Source organism: Chelonia mydas, chromosome 8, assembly GCF_015237465.2.
Source record: "Chelonia mydas isolate rCheMyd1 chromosome 8, rCheMyd1.pri.v2, whole genome shotgun sequence".
NCBI lineage: Eukaryota > Metazoa > Chordata > Testudines > Cheloniidae > Chelonia > Chelonia mydas.
In genome coordinates, this window is record NC_057854.1 from 104,442,202 (window position 1) to 104,460,033 (window position 17,832).

At 67.9% G+C, this 17,832-nt stretch overlaps 2 protein-coding genes across 8 annotated transcripts in view; one reads left to right on the forward strand and one right to left on the reverse strand.

Annotated features, from left to right (window-relative positions):
- Nucleotides 1-3,523, forward strand: part of SLC6A9 (solute carrier family 6 member 9) — a 59,487-nt gene extending 55,964 nt beyond the window's left edge. For all 3 annotated transcript variants that reach the window (XM_037906864.2, XM_037906862.2, XM_037906863.2), the window contains exons 13-14: nucleotides 207-377; nucleotides 756-3,523. In XM_037906864.2, the coding sequence (XP_037762792.1) occupies nucleotides 207-377; nucleotides 756-953 (369 nt within the window). In that variant the 3' untranslated portion in view covers nucleotides 954-3,523. The remainder of the gene's footprint in view (nucleotides 1-206; nucleotides 378-755) is intronic.
- On the reverse strand, nucleotides 3,484-17,143 carry CCDC24 (coiled-coil domain containing 24). Of its 5 annotated transcripts, none has more exons than XM_043520905.1 (9): nucleotides 16,973-17,021; nucleotides 15,565-15,716; nucleotides 14,016-14,200; nucleotides 12,192-12,311; nucleotides 10,872-10,958; nucleotides 8,144-8,198; nucleotides 5,780-5,840; nucleotides 5,366-5,483; nucleotides 3,484-4,766 (listed from the first exon to the last, which is right to left on the reverse strand). In XM_043520905.1, exons 2-9 carry the CDS (start codon nucleotides 15,700-15,702, stop codon nucleotides 4,361-4,363), a joined length of 1,170 nt encoding a protein of 389 aa, XP_043376840.1. In that variant the 5' UTR covers nucleotides 15,703-15,716; nucleotides 16,973-17,021; the 3' UTR covers nucleotides 3,484-4,360. The 5 variants fall into 5 exon arrangements, with proteins under 5 accessions (XP_043376840.1, XP_043376839.1, XP_043376841.1 ...); XM_043520904.1 differs by lacking the exon at nucleotides 16,973-17,021 and adding an exon at nucleotides 17,044-17,137 and having other exon boundaries at nucleotides 4,006-4,766; nucleotides 14,020-14,200; XM_043520906.1 differs by lacking the exon at nucleotides 16,973-17,021 and adding an exon at nucleotides 17,044-17,143 and having other exon boundaries at nucleotides 4,007-4,766.
- Between the last annotated feature and the right edge of the window lie 689 nt (nucleotides 17,144-17,832).

A 17,832-nucleotide genomic window follows, 5' to 3' on the forward strand; every position in this document is an offset into this window, starting at 1 on the left:
ATGTCAGGCCGCGTGGGGGTGGTGATGGGAGGCTGGTGGGGATGGCAGTGATGGGGCAGGGGTGATGGGCTGGCAGGGATGTGGGGCTGGTCGGTGTGGGGCCCGTGGGACACAGGGACCTGCTCTGCCCTTCACCCCAGTGCAGGGGCCACGGGCAGGCCTGGGGTTCCCGGCTGAGCCCACACTCCCCCTTCTGTGCCCCCCAGTTCATCCTGGTGTTCACGGTGATCCAGTACCGGCCCATTGCCTACAACACCTACGTCTACCCCACCTGGGCCGTCAGCATCGGGTTCCTCATGGCGCTGTCCTCCGTGCTCTGCATCCCGCTCTACGCCGTCTACAAGCTCTGCCGTGCGGACGGCGACACGCTGCTCCAGGTGCGGGGGAGATCCAGGCCCGTGGGGCGGGCGCCGGTGCCCTGGCCAGCAAAGCCTGCCCTCCCCCCAGGCATCTGCTCCCCCGGGCAGGAGGCTGACAGGCCCAGCACTGGGAGTTGGGGCTGGGAGCCAGGACTCCTGGGTTCTCTCTAGGAGGCAGTGGGGTCTAGTGGGTTGGCTTGGAGATTCCTGCCCTGGAGGTGGCTGGGGGTCCCTGCCAGCCCCTCGGGCCTGGCTGAATGTCTGGCTGCTGCCCCACTTGGGGGTCACGAAGGGGTCTGAGGTGGAGGCGGGCGATCGAGGCTCTGGGCTGGGGCCCTACGGGCACTGGGCCGGTGCCCACGTGGCCAAGCTAACGTCCCTTCTCCCTCTCTCTAGCGTTTGAAAAACGCCACCAAGCCCAGCCAGGACTGGGGCCCAGCGCTGGCTGAGCACCGGGCCGGGCGCTACGCCCCCAGCTCCGCGGTCTGCCTGGATGTGCAGCCGCTGAACCCCGAGAAGCCACGGAGCGAGGACGTCGCCCTCCCGGTGCAGGGCAGCAACGGCTCAGCCCACAGCCAGGACTCCAGACTGTGACCCGGCGCCAGCCCCTGCGCCCCCAACCCGCCCTGCTCGGTGACGCACTGCAGTGCCCCCTGCTGGGGGAGCCCAGGCTGCACCGGGCACCGCCAGGGGCTCCCCGTGTGTGCGTCCCCACCCCCCGCCCCTCCCCACGGTGTGTGTCACCCCTCGTGTTTACAGTAAGGGCCCCGCAGCCGGGCCCAGCGCACCGCCGGCCGCAGGGGAGCGGCTGCCCAGCTCCGCTTGGCAAGCGCCGAAGGAGCCGTGGCGGGTGTGCGGACCAGGGGGGAGCAAGCCTGAGCCCAGGGGCGGCTCAGCCCCTGCCCAGTGTGTGACTGGGGGATGGGGAAGCCGGGGCCCAAGTGTCTGGGCTGGGGGCCGTGCCCTGTGAGATGGGGGGTCCCAGCTGCCACGTGGCCCAAAGCGGCACAGGGGCCACGGACCACGCAGGCCGCGCAGCTGTGGCTCTGGGAGGAGGGGGCCCAGGAGAGCGGCTGCCAGGGCCAGGAGGAGCCGCGCCCCGCTGCGTAGGGGGAGCGAAGGGGAGGGGAGCAGAGAGTCAATGGGGTGGAGGTTGGGGGGGTGACAGGCAGGCAGCAGCTGGGTCAGGCTAGCCCAGCCCTTTGCTCTGTCTTCCAGGCCCTCCCGTCCTGGCTGGGCCGAAGCGGGGTGGGGGCTGCTGTTACCGTGGAGGGAGATGGTGTCTGGCTGAGACTGGCGGGGGGCGGGGGGCAGTGCCAAGGCCAGGGTTGTGTCTGGGGCAGGCAGGATTCAACCCACCTGGCAGGACTCCTACCTGTGCCCCAGGCATGGCCCAAGCCGTAGTGTGGCACCATCTCCCCGGGAGCCCCCCCAGCTGGCGCCAAGGGAGGGGCACTTGGAGAGGGATGGCCATGGAGATGCAGGGCTGAGGGGGGGAGCCCTTTGCCAGCATGCGTTCCCACATGCACTGCCCCCCCGGCCCATGCACGGCCCACGTGCAGACACGCACGGCATAGAGCACACTCGCAGCACACACAAAAGCCCGGCGCACACACGCACGGCACGTGCAGACATGCACGGCCCAGACACGCACAGCACATGGGCCGACACGCAGGACTCTCTCTCACACACACACGCACGGCACGTGCAGACATGCACGGCCCAGACACGCACAGCACACGTGCCGACACACATGCACGGCCCAGGCATATGCATGCACATACGCGCCCCCCCCCCCCCCGCACAGCACTCTCATGCACATTGCCTGGGGGTGCAGGGCCAGCCCAGGCCAGGTCCCCCCCCGGTGCTGTGTCCCATGAGGGGCTGCAGTTGGGCTGGGTCCAGCCCGGCGCCTGCGCCATCAGCCAGCCGCAGCAGGCTGCAAGGGTTAGGCTGTGGCTGGCATGGCGGGGTGGGGGGGTCCTCTCCGTGGGCTCAGCCCTGCCCTGGGGCTCCCCCTTCACTGAGCGAGCAGGACCCATGGCCTTGTCTCTCCCTGCTGGTGCGGCTGAGCATGGGGCTGCAGGGTGGCCCTGCACCCTCATGGCTCTGCCCTGGGGGGGGAAAGCACTTTATGGGCCAGGGGGCTGGTTCCAAACCCTACTGCGAAGGAGTTTGCTTGACCCAGCTGGATTCACCCTGGGCCCCACAGCCCCCATGGTGGTGAGGGGCAGCCAGCCAGGGGGAGGGGCATCGCCCCAGCCTGCTGCTAAGGAGATGCACACGAGGCCCCTGGGGCCAGAAGCACTACGTGGGGGGGCTTCCCCCAATAGGCACTTTCCTCTGTGTCAGATGAGTGTTAACGGGGGAGGGGCTGCATACAGCCCCTCACTGCAACAGGGGGTGCTCCCCAGATCACTGCCCACAGCCCCCCCACAGGAGGGTGCCCACGGCATTGGGCTGGGCTGGCTCAGACAGGCCCTGGGTCCCTGTACCCGCTCTCCAGCCGGGCATGAGGGGGACCGGCCCCCAGCCTGCACGGTGCGTGGAGGTGTCCAGCCATGACTCCGTGTGTGTCAGGGGCCGGGGAGCAGCTGGGCCTTCCCCCACCCCCAGCTTTGGGCCTGGCCCAAGCAGGGGGGCAGGCACACTCCTTCGGGTGCTCCCCCTCCAGCCGGGAGCCCAGTGCCCCCCTGGGCCAGGCACGGCCTCGCCACCACCATGCCCGGGCACCGAACAAAGCCGAGCCTCACGGGCAGGGCAGGGGGCGGGCAGTGCCCTGGGGCTGCGCAGGCCATCAGTGAAGTGAGTTTGGTGGGACTTACCAACGCCCCCGGGACAGGGACCACTGGCAGCGGAGCCGGCCCCACTTCTGCCACCCAGGCAGCGGCTGGGGAAGGTGCCAACGCTGGGTGGGGGCCTGCGGCACCCTGTGGGCACCTCTCCCCGCCCCCCACCCGCCCTGCCCCCCCCAGCCGACGCGGAGCTGCACTACTTCCTGCATGGATCCTGTGCCCTGCCCCGTGTGCCAGTGATGCCCACGCTCCTCTTCCCGTCTAATTGTTAGCAATACGGTGCTGGGGCCTGGGCCGCGCCGCCCGCGCCAGTGACACCCCGTGTAGAGTTTTAAAGTCTGATAGATTTTAATGAAATTTATATTCCTGCGTCCGCGTGCCGGCTGCCTTTCTTTGGCGGGGGGCAGGGGGGGAGGCACGCGTGAGCGACCCTGGTACCCCGTCCCCACGGCACTGCCCGCCCAGGCCTGGCCCAGATGCTGTGGCCTGGTGCAGCCAGGAGATCGACGGGTCCCGTTCCCAGCCGCCAGGCTGCACGGAGGGGCCCAGGCCCTGCCCCCCACGCCTGGCCTTGCTACCTGCTGGTGCTGGGCAGAGGCACCCGGCATGCCCACAGCAGGTCCCAGCTCCCCCCCACAGCTGGGCAGAGCTCCTAGCCCCACGGGGCAGCTGTGTGGGTCCTGCCCAGGGTGGGTGAGGGCAGGGGGCCCCGCAGAGAGGGCACGGTGCCAGACCCCAGCACCTGCCTCTGGCTCCAAGGGCCCATCCCCCCCAGAGGCAGGAGCACTGAGAAGTGCCCAGGCCCCAGACAGCTTCCCTTCCCCCTCTGCCCCCCACCCCCTGGGCACACGGTACCTGCGCCCCTCCCCCACCCGACCCCTAGGCCAGTGCACGCTGCACGGCTCCCCGCGCACCATGGCAGGGGGCAGCCAGGAGGGGGCGTTGCGGGCCAGGCCCAGGGCTCAGCTCAGGAGCTGCCCCCCAAGACGTGGAGGGGGCTGATACCGGGGTGGAGGGGACGACAATGCCCCTGCGGGTTGGGTGCCTCCAGGGCAGAGCAAGGCCGAGCCGGGGACAGAGGGACCCAGCGGGGCAGGAAGCGGCGCTGGAGCTGGGGCGGAGATGGGGCAGGACCTCCTGCCCATGCCAGGCTGCCCCAGGCTCCCCGCCCCGTGCCCCAGGGCAGGCGGGGAGAGGCTCCCTGCGCTAGCTCGGCCCCTGGCACCCCAGCAGCCTCAGGTGGCGGCCGGAGAGGGGGCGCAGGGGCGGGCGCTGCTCTGCGGGTGGCGAGGGGAGGAAGGCCAGGCTGGGCCCTGCTGGCAGGGGGGCCAGGCGGCTGCAGGCTGGGCTTGCAGGGGGAACCCCAGCTCCTGGGGGTGATGGCGCGGCCAGGTCCTGGTGCCCAGAGGCCCAGCCGGGGGTTGCAGCCCCTCCGTGGAGCCCCCCAGCCAGGCTGCCCAAATTGCAGCTGCACCCGTCGAGGGGCACTCGGCCCAGCACAGCGCTCGGGGCTGGCGGGGCTGGTTCTTGGCGGCCCGACGGGGACGGAGCGGCTGGTGCCAGGCGGGTGGACACGCTGGCTGGTGCCGGGCTCTCCAGGCCCACGGGACACCTGCAGAGCCAGGGAGACAGTGCCGTCAGCAGAGCCCCGCCGGGACAGAGCACCGCCCGCCCCGCCCCGCCCCACATCCGAAGACAGGCTCACGTCCAGGGGGCAGGGTTCAGCCAGGACCGACCCCGAACCCACCGCCCCAGCCTGCAGTGATAGCCTGAGGCCCTGCAATAATCCTGCAATGGGGCCCCCTGCAACCAGCACGGCCTATGTGACCTGCCACCCCCGGGGTCCCAGCCTGCCCCCTGCAGCCCTGCCAGTGCCCCTCACTACGATCCGCTGCCCCCCAGGGTCCCAGCCAGCCCCCCCTGGGGTCCCAGCTTGCAGCCCTGCCAGTGCCCCTTACTCCAACCCGCTGCCCCCCAGAGTCCCAGCCTGCCCCCTGAAGCCCTGCCAGTGCCCCTCACTATGACCTGCTGCCCGCTGGGGTCCCTGTAGCCCTGCCAGTGCCCCTCGATCTGACCCACAGCCCACCCCATCCCTGGGGCCCCTCTCCTCCCCACACACAGCCCTGCCGGTGCCCCTCAGTCCCAAGCCTGAGGTGCTTGTATTTGCTGGTACGCAGGGTTCCCCTGGGCAATTTCTTCAAAGGGGGTTACCTGGGCTGTCGCGGGGCCACAGGCTCAGGGCACTGGACCTCCTGGGAGAAGCCAGGCCTGGGGTCCAGCTGGCCCAGCTGCAGGTCCCGCTCCATGGCTCGTCTCTGCTCCTGCAGCTCTGCACAGAAGGGAAGTGCTGATGAGAGGCAGAGCGCCCCTCGCTGGCCTGCCCCAAGCACTGCCCAGGGGGGTGCAGAGTGGGGCCTGCGGGGGTGCTGAGTGAGCTCGCAGCTCCTGGCTGCCCTGCACGACTGGGTATTGTCCCTGTGTGGCTGTTAAACACCCTGCAACCCTCCCCAGAGCCAGCTGCATCTCCGTGATGGGGACGTGGCACTGCACCCCGACCGGGGCAAGGAGGCTGGGCCGGGACACTGGCTTTGTGCTCCCCGGGGAGAGGTCGGGCAGGTCCCTTACCAGCCATCGTTGGCTCCTGCGCTGGCCCTGCAGCGGCTCGGTGTTCCTGCTCCAGGCAGCGCTGGGGAGAGGGGGGGAGAGTCAGAGCACTGCCTGCCCACTGCCCCCCAGGTGTGGGGGGGCATGTTATTGTAGGGTCTCTCAGAGCAGGGCGAGCCCCCCCACCAGGAGTGTCTGCAACAGCCACCCCTGTACTGATCGCCTCCAGGGGCCGGAGCAGTCCCACAGGGGGGCTGGTCCTGGCCCATCGCCATGGCACTGCCCAGAAGAGGCCCGGTGAAATATTTCACCAGCACACGCTGGACTGGGAAACCCAGAGCACAACCATGCCGTGGCCAAGCCACCGGCCCCCAGCAGAGGGCGCTACCACTTCACGCAGCCACAAACCCCTCCCCAGCACAGTGCCACAGAACCCAGGAGTCCTGGCTCCCAGCCCTCCCTGGCTATAACCCACTAGACCCCACTCCCCTCCCAGAGCTGAGGATAGAACCCAGGAGTCCTGGTTCCCAGCCCTCCCCCGCTCTAATCCACTAGACCCCGCTCGCCTCCCAGAGCTGGGGATAGAACCCAGGAGTCCTGGCTCCCAGCCCTCCCTGGCTATAACCCACTAGACCCCGCTCCCCTCCCAGAGCTGGGGATAGAACCCAGGAGTCCTGGTTCCCAGCCCTCCCCCGCTCTAATCCACTAGACCCCGCTCGCCTCCCAGAGCTGGGGATAGAACCCAGGAGTCCTGGCTCCCAGCCCTCCCCCACTCTAATCCACTAGACCCCACTCCCCTCTCAGAGCTGGGGATAGAACCCAGGAGTCCTGGCTCCCAGCCCTCCCCGGCTCTACCCCACTAGACCCCGCTCCCCTCCCAGAGCTGGGGATAGAACCCAGGAGTCCTGGCTCCCAGCCCTCCCCCGCTCTAATCCACTAGACCCCACTCCCCTCTCAGAGCTGGGGATAGAACCCAGGAGTCCTGGCTCCCAGCCCTCCCCGGCTCTACCCCACTAGACCCCGCTCCCCTCCCAGAGCTGGGGATAGAACCCAGGAGTCCTGGCTCCCAGGCTCCTGCTCTAACCCACTAGACCCCACTCCCCTCCCAGAGCTGGGGATAGAACCCAGGAGTCCTGGCTCCCAGCCCTCCCCGGCTCTAATCCACTAGACCCCACTCCCCTCTCAGAGCTGGGGACAGAACCCAGGAGTCCTGGGTCCCAGCCCTCCCCCGCTCTAACCCACTAGACCCCGCTCCTCTCCCAGAGTCAGGGATCAAACCCAGGAGTCCCAGCCCCAACTCCCAGTACTCCTGCCAGCAGCCCTTCCCCTGCACACGCGCCCTGGGGACCAGGGTGAGGGTGGCTGCTGTGGGGCAGGGCAAGTCCATCCCTGCACGGCACAGCAGGCTGCTCCGGTGGGGGCCATGGCCTGGCGTGACCAAGGGCAGCCTCCCGCCTGGTGAGGTGCGCAGGGTGGCTCAGGGGGTGTCTCTCTGCTCCCAGACAGCCCAGGGCGGGGCTGTGACGAAGCGGGACTGTTCTTAATGTTTCCTCTGAATATTGTGGGGGTGCCTCAGTTTCCCCTAGGCAGTTCTTAAGTATCTAGGGGGTGGGTGTGACGAAGTGGGACTGTTCTTAATGTTTCCTCTGAATAGTGTGGGGGTGCCTCAGTCTCCCTGTGCAGTTCTTAAGTATCTAGGGGGTGGGATAAGGGTGTATGATCGTTGCAGAGCCCTAGAGGGCAGAGGTGTGCAGGGGTCTGGACACACACAATGGCCGACACCCTGTTTCCTGCAAGGGATGGCCTGGGCCCTTCCCCCCTGCAAGGTGAGAGCTAAAGGGTTGGAGAACAAAGGAATCAGGTGACCTCCTGGCCGGGGACAGGGACAAAGCCCAGAGGAGGAGGGGCTGGAGGGAGTTTTCAGTTTGGGGCTGGCTGGGGACATGGAGTGAAGGGCAGACGTGGTTGTCTGGCTCACTGCCCCCCAAAATGGACCCGGCTGAGGGGTCCTGTTCTCTGCACCTACAAGCTCTGTTTTAGACCATGTTCCTGTCGCCTAATAAACCTTCTGTTTTACTGGCTGGCTGAGAGTCCCGTCTGACTGCGGAGTTGGGGGGCAGGATCCTCTGGCTTCCCCAGGACCCCGCCTGGGCGGACTCGCTGGGGGAAGCGCACGGAGGGGCAGAGGATGCTGAATGCTCCGAGGTCAGACCCAGGAAGGTGGGAGCCGGGTGAGCTGTGTGTCCTGCAGACAGGCTGCTCACAGAAAGGAGACTTCCCCAGAGTCCTGCCTGGCTTCGTGGGGAGCAGTTCCAGAGCATTGCCCGGGGACTCCATGGCAGGGGCCAGTGCCCCCTGCTGATCCCGCCATCCCAGGGGTCCTACCCGGAGCTGGCAGATGTGTCTCTCCAGGGCACGGCACTCCTCCTCCAGCAGGGCCCTGGCAGAAGAGACAGGTGGGTTAGGTGGGCACCAGATGCACGGGAATGAAGGGGGCCGGGACAAGGGTCAGCGTCTGCTTTAAACATTTCCCTGCCATGCCCTGGGGCCCCTGGGCACAACCCCTGGCACTTGGGCACATGCACCCTCACAGCACATGGCAGTGGGACCTTGTCTCACCAGATGCCAGGGTTAACCCGCCTCCCAGAGACCCCCCAGCCCTGGAGCTGTGTGGCTGGGCAGGGTGGCTGGGAAGGGTCACAAGAGCGGACAGAGGACCAACCTCCTGGGATGGGAACCCATGTCTGGAGGAGGGGCTGGACAGAAGGGGTTCGCCTGGAGGCTGGGTACAGGTAACCCCTGGTGCCCACATGGGAGAGGCCTCCCCGTCCCGGGGCTGGGAGCCATCACGACCCCTGACCCTCGGGACAGGCACAGAGCGGGGAAGGAATGCACCCCAGGGAGCCAGTGGCAGTGCCAGGGATGGAGCCTGACACCCCAGCCCACGCTGGACCCCCCAGCCCTGGGCCCAGGCCAGGAGCTGTGCAGTGGGGTGGTGAGGGTTCCTCTCCCCTCTCTGTGCACAGCCCATCCCACCGAGGACCCTGGGATGGCAGGATCAGCAGGAGGCACCGCCCCACCCCAGGCTGCCGGGGAGCAGAGAGACACCCCCTGCGCACGTCACCAGGCAGGAGGTTGTCCCTGGGCCCTGCAGGGGTGGAACGGCCACTGGCCCCCAAGTGCCCCTCCCCTCCAGGAGGCCTGGCTGCCCCCCAGCTGGCAGCACACAGGGGCCAGGCAGCGAGGGGGCAGGGCAGCCCAGACAGACCACAGGACCACCTGCTTCCCCTCTGGCCCCGTTAGTTCCTCATTCCGCACAATCCGCCCTTTGTTCTCTCCAAGCCACGGGCCCCAGTCCCGGCTGCCAGGCTCTGCACACGGGAGACAGCCAGTGAAGGAGGCCGGGGGACGCTGGGGCATGGCCCCCCTGTGACGTTATTGACTTGAACTGGGACCGTATAGATCATTGTTGCAACCAAGGTCCTGTAGTGGCACCAAATCTTGTATACAGGGGGTCTAATGAGGTGTCTAAGACGAGGTTCTAGTTGGCTGGTTAGGGTTATGCTGTCTGTATGTGTGTATCTTTTTTGTAGTTAAAGTTGTAAGTATTGGCTCTGTCCTGTCTGTATTTCAAACTTGTGCTCTGCTTCCGGGGGACACCCCAGACAAGCTGGTGTCAGCTCTGCCCAGCCTGCTGGGTGGCCCATTAAGGACCCTCAGCGACACAACTGACCCAGTGAGAGAAGGCAGACACACCTTGGGACTCAGCCAGGTATGCAGGGACCTGCCTAGGGACAGAACTCTGAGGTGTTTCCAGGCCATGGGATGGGCAGCTTGTCCTTGGGACAAACAAAGAGACCACATGGCAAGAGACTATAAAAACCTGCTGCAGCTCCTCCATCTGGTCTTCAATCCTGCTTCCAACCTCTGGAGGGACTTGGCTACACTGAAGCTTTGACCCAAGGACTGAAAGACCCATCCCAGCTGGGGATGTTCTCCAGAGACTTGATTTGAACCTGCCATTTATTCCATCACTGCTGCAAGCCTGAACCAAGAACTTGGCCATCACTGTGTGTCATTGATTCCACTGAACCCATTCTAGCTCTCGTCTCTGTCTTTTTCCTTTAATGAATAAACCTTTAGATTCTAAGGGATCGGCAACAGCGTGATTTGTGGGTAAGATCTGATTTGTATATTGACCTGGGTCTGGGGCTTGGGCCTTTGGGATCGAGGGAACTTTTTTTCTTTTACTGGGGTATTGGTTTTTATAACCATCTGTCCCCATAACGAGTGGCCCTGGTGGGGATACCAGGAAACTGGGGTGTCTAAGGGAATTGCTTGTGTGACTTGTGGTTAGCCAATGGGGTAAAACTGAAGTCCTCTGTCTGGCTGATTTGGTTTGCCTTGGTGGGCATAGGAACCCCAGCCTGGGGCTGTAACTGCCCTGCTCTAAGCAATTTGTCCTGAATTGGCGCCTCTCAGTTGTGTCCCGTCAGAACCAGCCTCGTTACACCCCCCTCAGGCGCTGATATTCCCCTGCCACAGTCCCACTTCCGGCACCTCCCACACAAGGGGCTGCTCCCGGGGAGGGTCGAGATATTGACATGCCAACGCCGCCAGGGAAACAACCCATTACCCAGCGGGAAGCCAGACTCACCCGAGCTCTGCCAGTGCCCCTCACTCCCGACCCACAGCCCCTGTTATCCCAGCCCTGGGCTCCCCCCCACAGCTCTGCAGTGCCCCTCAGTCCCAACCCTCAGCTGGGGCGAGCACCCAAAGGGAGGCGTTAGCGCTTGGCTCTTGCCAGGAGCCTGCTGCAGGGCAGGGCACAGCGATGGGGGCAAGGCTGGGAGGCTTTCTGGGAGCAAAGCCCAGAGTGAGCCCACAGCAGCGCTGGGCTGGAAGGGCAGAGCTGCAGCACCGGGGGCATCGCTCTGAGCCCTGGCATGGCCCCTTGCTCCAGCCCACCCCTCCATTCCCCGTGCCCCACGGGGCGCTCGCTCCAGTCCCCCTCTGCTCCCAGGCCCAGCCGCTGGGCCTCTCCCCGGCTCCCCGAAGGCGGGTCTGGGTTGGGGTGGGGCGCACGGTCTCTGCCAGCCCCTGGCTCACCTACCGGAGATGGGTCTGCGCCTCGTGGATGCGGGAGACGCTCAGCTTGTCCTTGAGGGGCTCCAGGTGGTGGACAAGGTCGGGGTCTGGGCTGGGGCAGAGGACAGACAGGGTTTGCCAGGGGACCATGGCGGGGGGCCCCTTTCCCAGAACCATTAGGGGTGTAGGGAGCAACACCTCTGGTGGGGGAAGGGCTGGCAGCTCTGGCTCGTCCCCCCCTGACTGGGGCAGGGGCATTCCACGCGCTCACAGACCTGGGCCCTGGGCTGGGCCCCACAGCCAGCCCCCAGGAACCCCACAGAGAGGCCGCTGGTGAGCGAGTGGTTCAGCCCTGGCGCAGGGCTGGGTGGCAGAGTCACTGGCAGGGAGGAGCGGGAGGGTGGGAAGGGGATAGCAGGACTTTGAGTCCTTGGGGAAGTGTCAGGGGCAGTTTGGGGTCCGAGATGTGTACACGTTCCCACTGTAACCAGAGCACCAGGAGCTGGGGGTTCGGAAAGAGCCAGTTGGCAGTATCCTGTCACCATTAGGTTCCAGAGTTACCAGATGTGCCGATGTGACGCAGCAGAGAGGGGTGAAGTGTTGACTTGGGAATGTGCCCTGGGGATGGGAGACCTGAGAGCCGGTAACCTGAGCCAGGTGGGGGAGGGGGAGGTAACACCTCTGCCCAGGAATGTGAACAGAGGCTGCAGGAGAGAGCTGCTAGGAGGTTTAGTTTTCAGGTTGGGGCTGGGTGGAGGAACACAGGGAACCCCAGGGCTGGGGTCTAAGCTCCCTGCTCCCCCAGAAGGACTTGACTGAGGGGTCCTGGGTGTACCCACAAGCGCTGTTTTGGACTGTGTTCCTGTTGTCCAATAAACCTTCTGTTTTACTGGCTGGCTGAGAGTCTCAGTGAATCCCAGGAAGAGGGGTGCAGGGCCTGGACTCCCCCACACTCCGTGACACCAGACAGTGGGGACGACTGGGGCGGAGCACTCGGGTGGGTGGCACCCTCACGGTGCCCAGCTCCAGGAGCGCTCCAATGCAGTAGCCAGGATCTGGCATACACAGGGCTGGCCCCACACTGACTGCACCACCCGCCCTCCGGCCACCACCCCCATGCCCCAGGAGCGCCCTGCTGCTGACCCACAGGAGGGAGGGCTGCCCAGTAGGGTGTCAGTTCGTGGGTGGCCCAGTTCCCATCTGTCCAGTGGAGACGAGCCCAGTCCTGCTCCCAGGGCGGTGGGTGACTGGGGCCCAGACACCACGGGATGGGGGCCAGCTAGGTAGACCATCTGTCCAGCTGAGGGGCAGGAGCAGCACTCGCCGTGCCCGGGCACAGACCCACCTTGTGCTGGTGCCCCCAGACAGGGACCTGTCCTGTGCTGCGCACTCCCCTCCAGCGTGTGGCCCCAGGGCGAAGCTGACCACGTGGGGGCTGTACTTGGCGATGGCCCCAGCTGCGTCCCTGTGGCGAGGAGGAGACGTGGTGTGAGCCCCCTGGCCTGGGTTGGGCCCTGGGGGACTGGGCTGGGGAGGGTCACCAGCTGGAGGGGCTCAGTAGCCACGGCTGGGCCAGGCTGGGCAGCTCATGGGCTGGGGGCTGTAGGCACCCCAAGAAGCAGGCCCAGGTGGGCATGAAGGGCTGGAATGAGGGATGCCCCCCAAGCAGGGAGCCCAGGCTCCGGCCAGACATGGCCCAGCACAGAGCACCCAGAGCTGCTCATGCTGACACAGACGGGCACAGTGCCAGCCCAGGGCTGTCGGGATCGAGGGGCACTGGCAGAGCCGGGGGAGAGGACAAAGCGAGCGCAGGCACAGGGAGTCAGCGGCAATGGACAGGACCCGGCGCCCTGCTGCCTGGTGGAGTCCTCAGTGCCCAGCACATCCCAGGGCACCTCCCCACTCTGCCCCAGCCCCCTCCAGCTGCAGGTGCCCCGCACATGGCCCCTCGCGCCTGGCCCAAGCAGCATCTCCAGCGCTGCCGGGGGACTGCTCCGCCCCGGGTGCTGCAGCTGGCCAATGCCGGCTCCCAGAGCCCTTTGAAGTGCTCCTGGAGTCTAAGCTGGCCCAGAGAAGGGGCTAAGCCGGGCGGCTGCTGAGTCAGCAGTTCTGCAATCCCAGCCCCCGGGCAGGGAGAAGGGCTCAGCCAGCCATGAGCGCAGCCAGGCCCAATGCCCCTGCACTCCCCGGCACTGCCAGGCAGCCAGGAATTCCAGCTGGGGCTGGCTGCGTGTGGGTCCTCGGCTCCCCACCCCCAGCAGGGCCCTTCCAGCAGCACCATGCAGAGCACCGAGCCCTACAGCACAGCGGGGTCAGCGCCAGGGTAACCCCCACCCCAAAGGGCCCCCCATGCCGACTGGGGCATGCAGGTCTCAGGGTGGGATAGCTCCCCACACACAGCGCTCCTGGAGCGGGGCAGCGATCAGGAAGGGCTGGGGGCCCTGGGGAGGCTGGAGTGAGGAGACGGGGCTCCATTGCTGGGTACCGAGCAGAGACAACTCCCCCCCGGAGGAGTCTGACAAAGGGGAAATTTTCTGTCGTATTTTCATGAAGCGTCTGTGTGCCTCAGTTTCCCCTCTATTGTCAGTGTTACCGGGGCGGGGAGGGGGACAGGCAGGCTGGGAGACGGAGATAAGGATGGCGCAGCTGTTTGAGCCAGGATGGGCCATGGAAAAGGACTGGTGGAGGGGCCCAAAGGAGCTGGATTGCCCACCTCTCCGCAGGGAAGCTGAGCCCAGAAAAAAGGACTGGTGGGGGAGGCTGCAGGAAGGAGTCGGGGGCTCCTCGGGGTCAGACCAACACAGGCCAAGCCATGGGCTCGGGCTGAGGAGGGAGGCCCATGCTGCGTCCGGCTGACCAATAAACCCCCCTGGCTCGGCCCCGCTGCGGGAGCCTCGCTGCAGGCAGGGGGTGCGTGTGTCCCTGCGCCGGGCACCGGGCTCCCCCAGGGGTGTCTTGGTGCACGCGCTGAATGGAGCAGGAGGGTGCCCAGAGCTGTCTCGGAGGCGGTGCTGCCGGCCCTGGAGGCAGAGAGGGGCCCCATGGGGGTCTGGTGCACTGAAGGTTCCTCCCAGACACGGCTCCCAAGCAGCGGGAGGGGCAAGGTCCTGGGGGTCCATGACAGGGCCATGGGGGGCTCAGTGCCCAGGACGCCGCCCAGCCCTGGTACCTGCCCTCCTGGGACGCCTTCTGCTGGAGACTGAGCAGCAGCATCCGGAGCTCCCGTCTCACCAGCTCCTTGAGGTGGGTGGGGGCTGTCAGGAGAGCCCAGCCCCCAGCCCCCTGCCGGGGGCACTGATCCAGCCCGGCGCAGGCCGAGCGCTCCTCCCGCCACAGCTCCACCAGGGTCTCCACCTAGACAGCAAGGGGCAGGAGAGGCGTTAGCTGGGAATGCAGCCCTGAGCCCCACCTCAGCCCCATGGCACCGCACCAGGTCTGGCCCCACCCACGGCTCAAGTGGGACTCTGCATGGAGGGAGAGGGGCAGGGAGGCCCCCACGGACCCCTTCCGGCAGCAGGGATGAGGACACCCCTCCCACGTGCACCCCACACACACAGGCAGGCACCCCCGCCATCCCGTCCCCAGGCAGGAGCCCGCAGCACCATCCGGCCCAGGGCACCATGACCCCACAGCCGGGGCAGAGGGCACAGGCCCGCAGCCAGCAGCTTTCGGGCTCCCGAAAAGGCCTGAAGCTGCTGCCCCTTGCCCTGCCCCCAGTTCTGAGGCCACTGCCATGGAGAAATGAGTGCAGGTCACGGGGGGCAGGGTGAGGGGCAGGGGACAACGGGCTGGTCGGGAAGGGCTGTTTAGGGGCCTGCAGGGAAGCATGTGAAAGGAGCCGGGCTGCAGCTCTGGCATTGCCCCGAGGGCATCGCAGGGCCAGCCCAGCAGCTGACAACAGAGATGGGCCTGAAGGAGGGTGAAGAAGACACACACCCCCTGTGGGGGGCGGGGATTACATGGAAGCCCTTCACCCAGGGGCCCAGCCTGGGGCGGCAAGCGCCGGGGGGTGGGGGCCCTTGGGTGTGTGGCCAGGGCTGGGCGCGCTGGCAGCATCCTGGAGGGGGCTGGGTGGGGAACACAGAGTTAAGGCTGCCCAGTGGCTGCAACCCCCCCCCACCCAACACCCCACGTTCCCTGGTTGCGGGCATTTCTGTTAGGGGCTGGACTCTCGACGCAGGAGGGGCCCGTGGCCAGGGTGGCACCATCCACAGTGCCAAAGAATGATGCTTCTCCCACTGGGGAAAGAACTGTCTGTCCCGTCCCCCCCGCCCCCGCCCAGCCCCCACAGCTCGCTGGGGAACAGCTGAGCCCAGCCCTTGGCATGGGACAGGGCCCCACTGCAGGGGACCGGGGAGGGGGACCCACATCTGCTGAGGCTGTGAGCAGCTCTCGTGAAGGGAGGCTGCAGGAGAGCAGGGGCCTGGCTCTCTGATGGGCACGCCCTACTCCCACCCCACCTGGCAGGGTTGCCCTCAGGCGGCGTCCCTGATATCCCAGCCCGGCTCGTTCAACGCCAGGATCCTGCCTCGCCCCACAAGGCCCCCTCACCCCACTGGGAACCCTCCCCCCCAAGCAGGGGAGCTGCCTGCACCCAGCCAGAAGGGGCACTGGGCTGGGTGCAGGTGGCTACACCCCAAGGGAAATGAACTGCTCCTGCGGGATGGGGGCAGCTCCCTGGGCTTGGGGCCGGACCCAGGGCTGGCCGGGGGGCTCACCTCCGCGTGCAGCTCCAAGCTGCGCTCCACCACGTCCACCCCCAGGATGCTCTTCACCTCGGGCTTCTCGCTGGGCACCACCTGCTCCTCCACCAGCCTCCAGAGCGAGGGCAGCGGCTGCAAGGGGGCAGGGAACATGGGGGCAGCGCCCGCTGCGGGGCGGAGAGAGGGGTGGTCAGGCTGGCTCAGCGCAGGCAGGCCCCTAATCTTAGGCTGAGCCCCACACCCTGCCCCTATCCCCCGACATCTCCCGCAGCCCCCACCCCGTCTGCCGCCCCACCGCCCGTCTGCCGCCCCACACCCTGTCTGCTGCCCCACTGCCCCACCCCCCTCTGCCCCACACCCTGTCTGTTGCCCCACTGCCCCACCCCCCTCTGCCCCCCACACCCCGTCTGCTGCCCCACTGCCCCACCCCCCTCTGCCCCCACACCCCGTCTGCTGCCCCACTGCCCCACCCCCCTCTGCCCCCCACACCCCGTCTGCTGCCCCACTGCCCCCACACCCTGTCTGCTGCCTCACTGCCCCACCCCCCTCTGCCCCCACACCCTGTCTGCTGCCCCACTGCCCCACCCCCCTCTGCCCCCCACACCCCGTCTGCTGCCTCACTGCCCCACCCCCATCTGCCCCCACCCCCATCTGCTGCCCCACTGCCCCACCCCCCTCTGCCCCCACACCCCGTCTGCTGCCCCACTGCCCCACCCCCCTCTGCCCCCACACCCCGTCTGCTGCCCCACTGCCCCACCCCCCTCTGCCCCCCACACCCTGTCTGCTGCCCCACTGCCCCACCCCCCTCTGCCCCCCACACCCTGTCTGCTGCCCCACTGCCCCACCCCCCTCTGCCCCCACACCCCGTCTGCTGCCCCACTGCCCCACCCCCTCTGCCCCCACACCCTGTCTGCTGCCTCACTACCCCACCCCCATCTGCTGCCCCACTGCCCCACCCCGTCTGCCACCCCACCGCCCGTCTGCCCCCCACTCCCGTCTGCCCCCGCCCCCCGTCTGCTGCCCCACTGCCCCACCCCATCTGCCCCCCACAGCCCCACACCCCGTCTGCTACCCCACTGCCCCACCCCATCTGCCCCCATACCCCGTCTGCTGCCCCACTGCCCCACCCCCCTCTGCCCCCCACAGCCCCACCCCCTGTCTGCCGCCCCACCGCCCGTCTGCCCCCCACTCCCGTCTGCTGCCCCACTGCTCCACCCCATCTGCCCCCCACACCCCGTCTGTGGCCCCACTGCCCACCCCGTCTGCCCCCCACAGCCCCACTCTCTTTCTGCCACCCCACACCCTTGTCTACCCCCCCACTGCCCCACACATCGCTCTATCCCCACATCCCATCTACCCCTGCCCCATCTACCTCCTCTACCCTGCGCCCCATGGAGCCCCCCCAGGCCCTGCCCCACCGAACCCGCACAGCCCCAGGCGGGGGGTGGCTCCGCCCCTTCCAGCCCGACGCTCCTCGCCCCGCCCCCTCGTTACCAGGATAAACTCCCCGTCTCCATAGTGACGCCCCGCCTCCTCCCGCCCGCTCGGCCCCTTAAAGGGGAAGGGACCAAAAGGTGCCGGTGGCCCCCCCCCCCGTGACTCGCAGCGGGGTACAGGGGGCGGAGCTGGGGGCTAGCGTGGGGGCACGGGGGGCAGCGGGCGGAGCTGGCGGGGCTGGCTTGGGGGGCACAGGGGGCGGGGAAGGGGGGGAGCTAGGGGGCTGCGCGGGGGCACAGGGGGCGGAGCTGGGGGGGCTGGCTTAGGGGCGCGGAGCTGGGGGGCTGGCGCAGGGGCGTGGGGGGCGGAGTTGGGGAGCTGGCGCGGGGGGCACAGGAGGCGGGGCACGGGGGCTGCGCGGGGGCACAGGGGGCGAGGCAGCGGGCGGAGCTGGGGAGCTGGCGTGGGGTCACGGGGGGCAGGGGCGGAGCTGGGGGGGGCGGAGCTGGGGGGCTGCGCGGGGGGCACAGGGGGCGGAGCTGGGGGCTGGCGCGGGGGGCACAGGGGGCAGAGCTGGGGGCTGGCGCGGGGGGCACAGGGGGCGGAGCTGGGGGCTGGCGCGGGGGGCACAGGGGGCGGAGCTGGGGGGCTGCGCGGGGGGCACAGGGGGCGGAGCTGGGGGGGCTGGCGCGGGGGGCACAGGGGGCGGAGCTGGGGGGGCTGGCGCAGGGGGCACAGGGGGCGGAGCTGGGGGCTGGCGCGGGGGGTACAGAGGGCGGAGCTGGGGGGCTGGCGCGGGGGGCGGAGCGGGGGGGCTGGCGCGGGGGCACGGGGGGCGGAGCTGGG

Excerpts from the sequence above, each read along its gene's own strand:
- CCDC24 (XM_043520904.1), bottom strand. The coding sequence starts at position 17,066 with ATGGAGACGGGGAGTTTATCCTG. Across the intron at positions 15,717-17,043 it reads GAGACGGGGAGTTTATCCTG|CGGGCGCTGCCCCCATGTTC; the intron begins GTAACGAGGGGG and ends TCCGCCCCGCAG. Across the intron at positions 5,841-8,143 it reads GACACATCTGCCAGCTCCGG|CGCTGCCTGGAGCAGGAACA; the intron begins GTAGGACCCCTG and ends CCCTCTCCCCAG.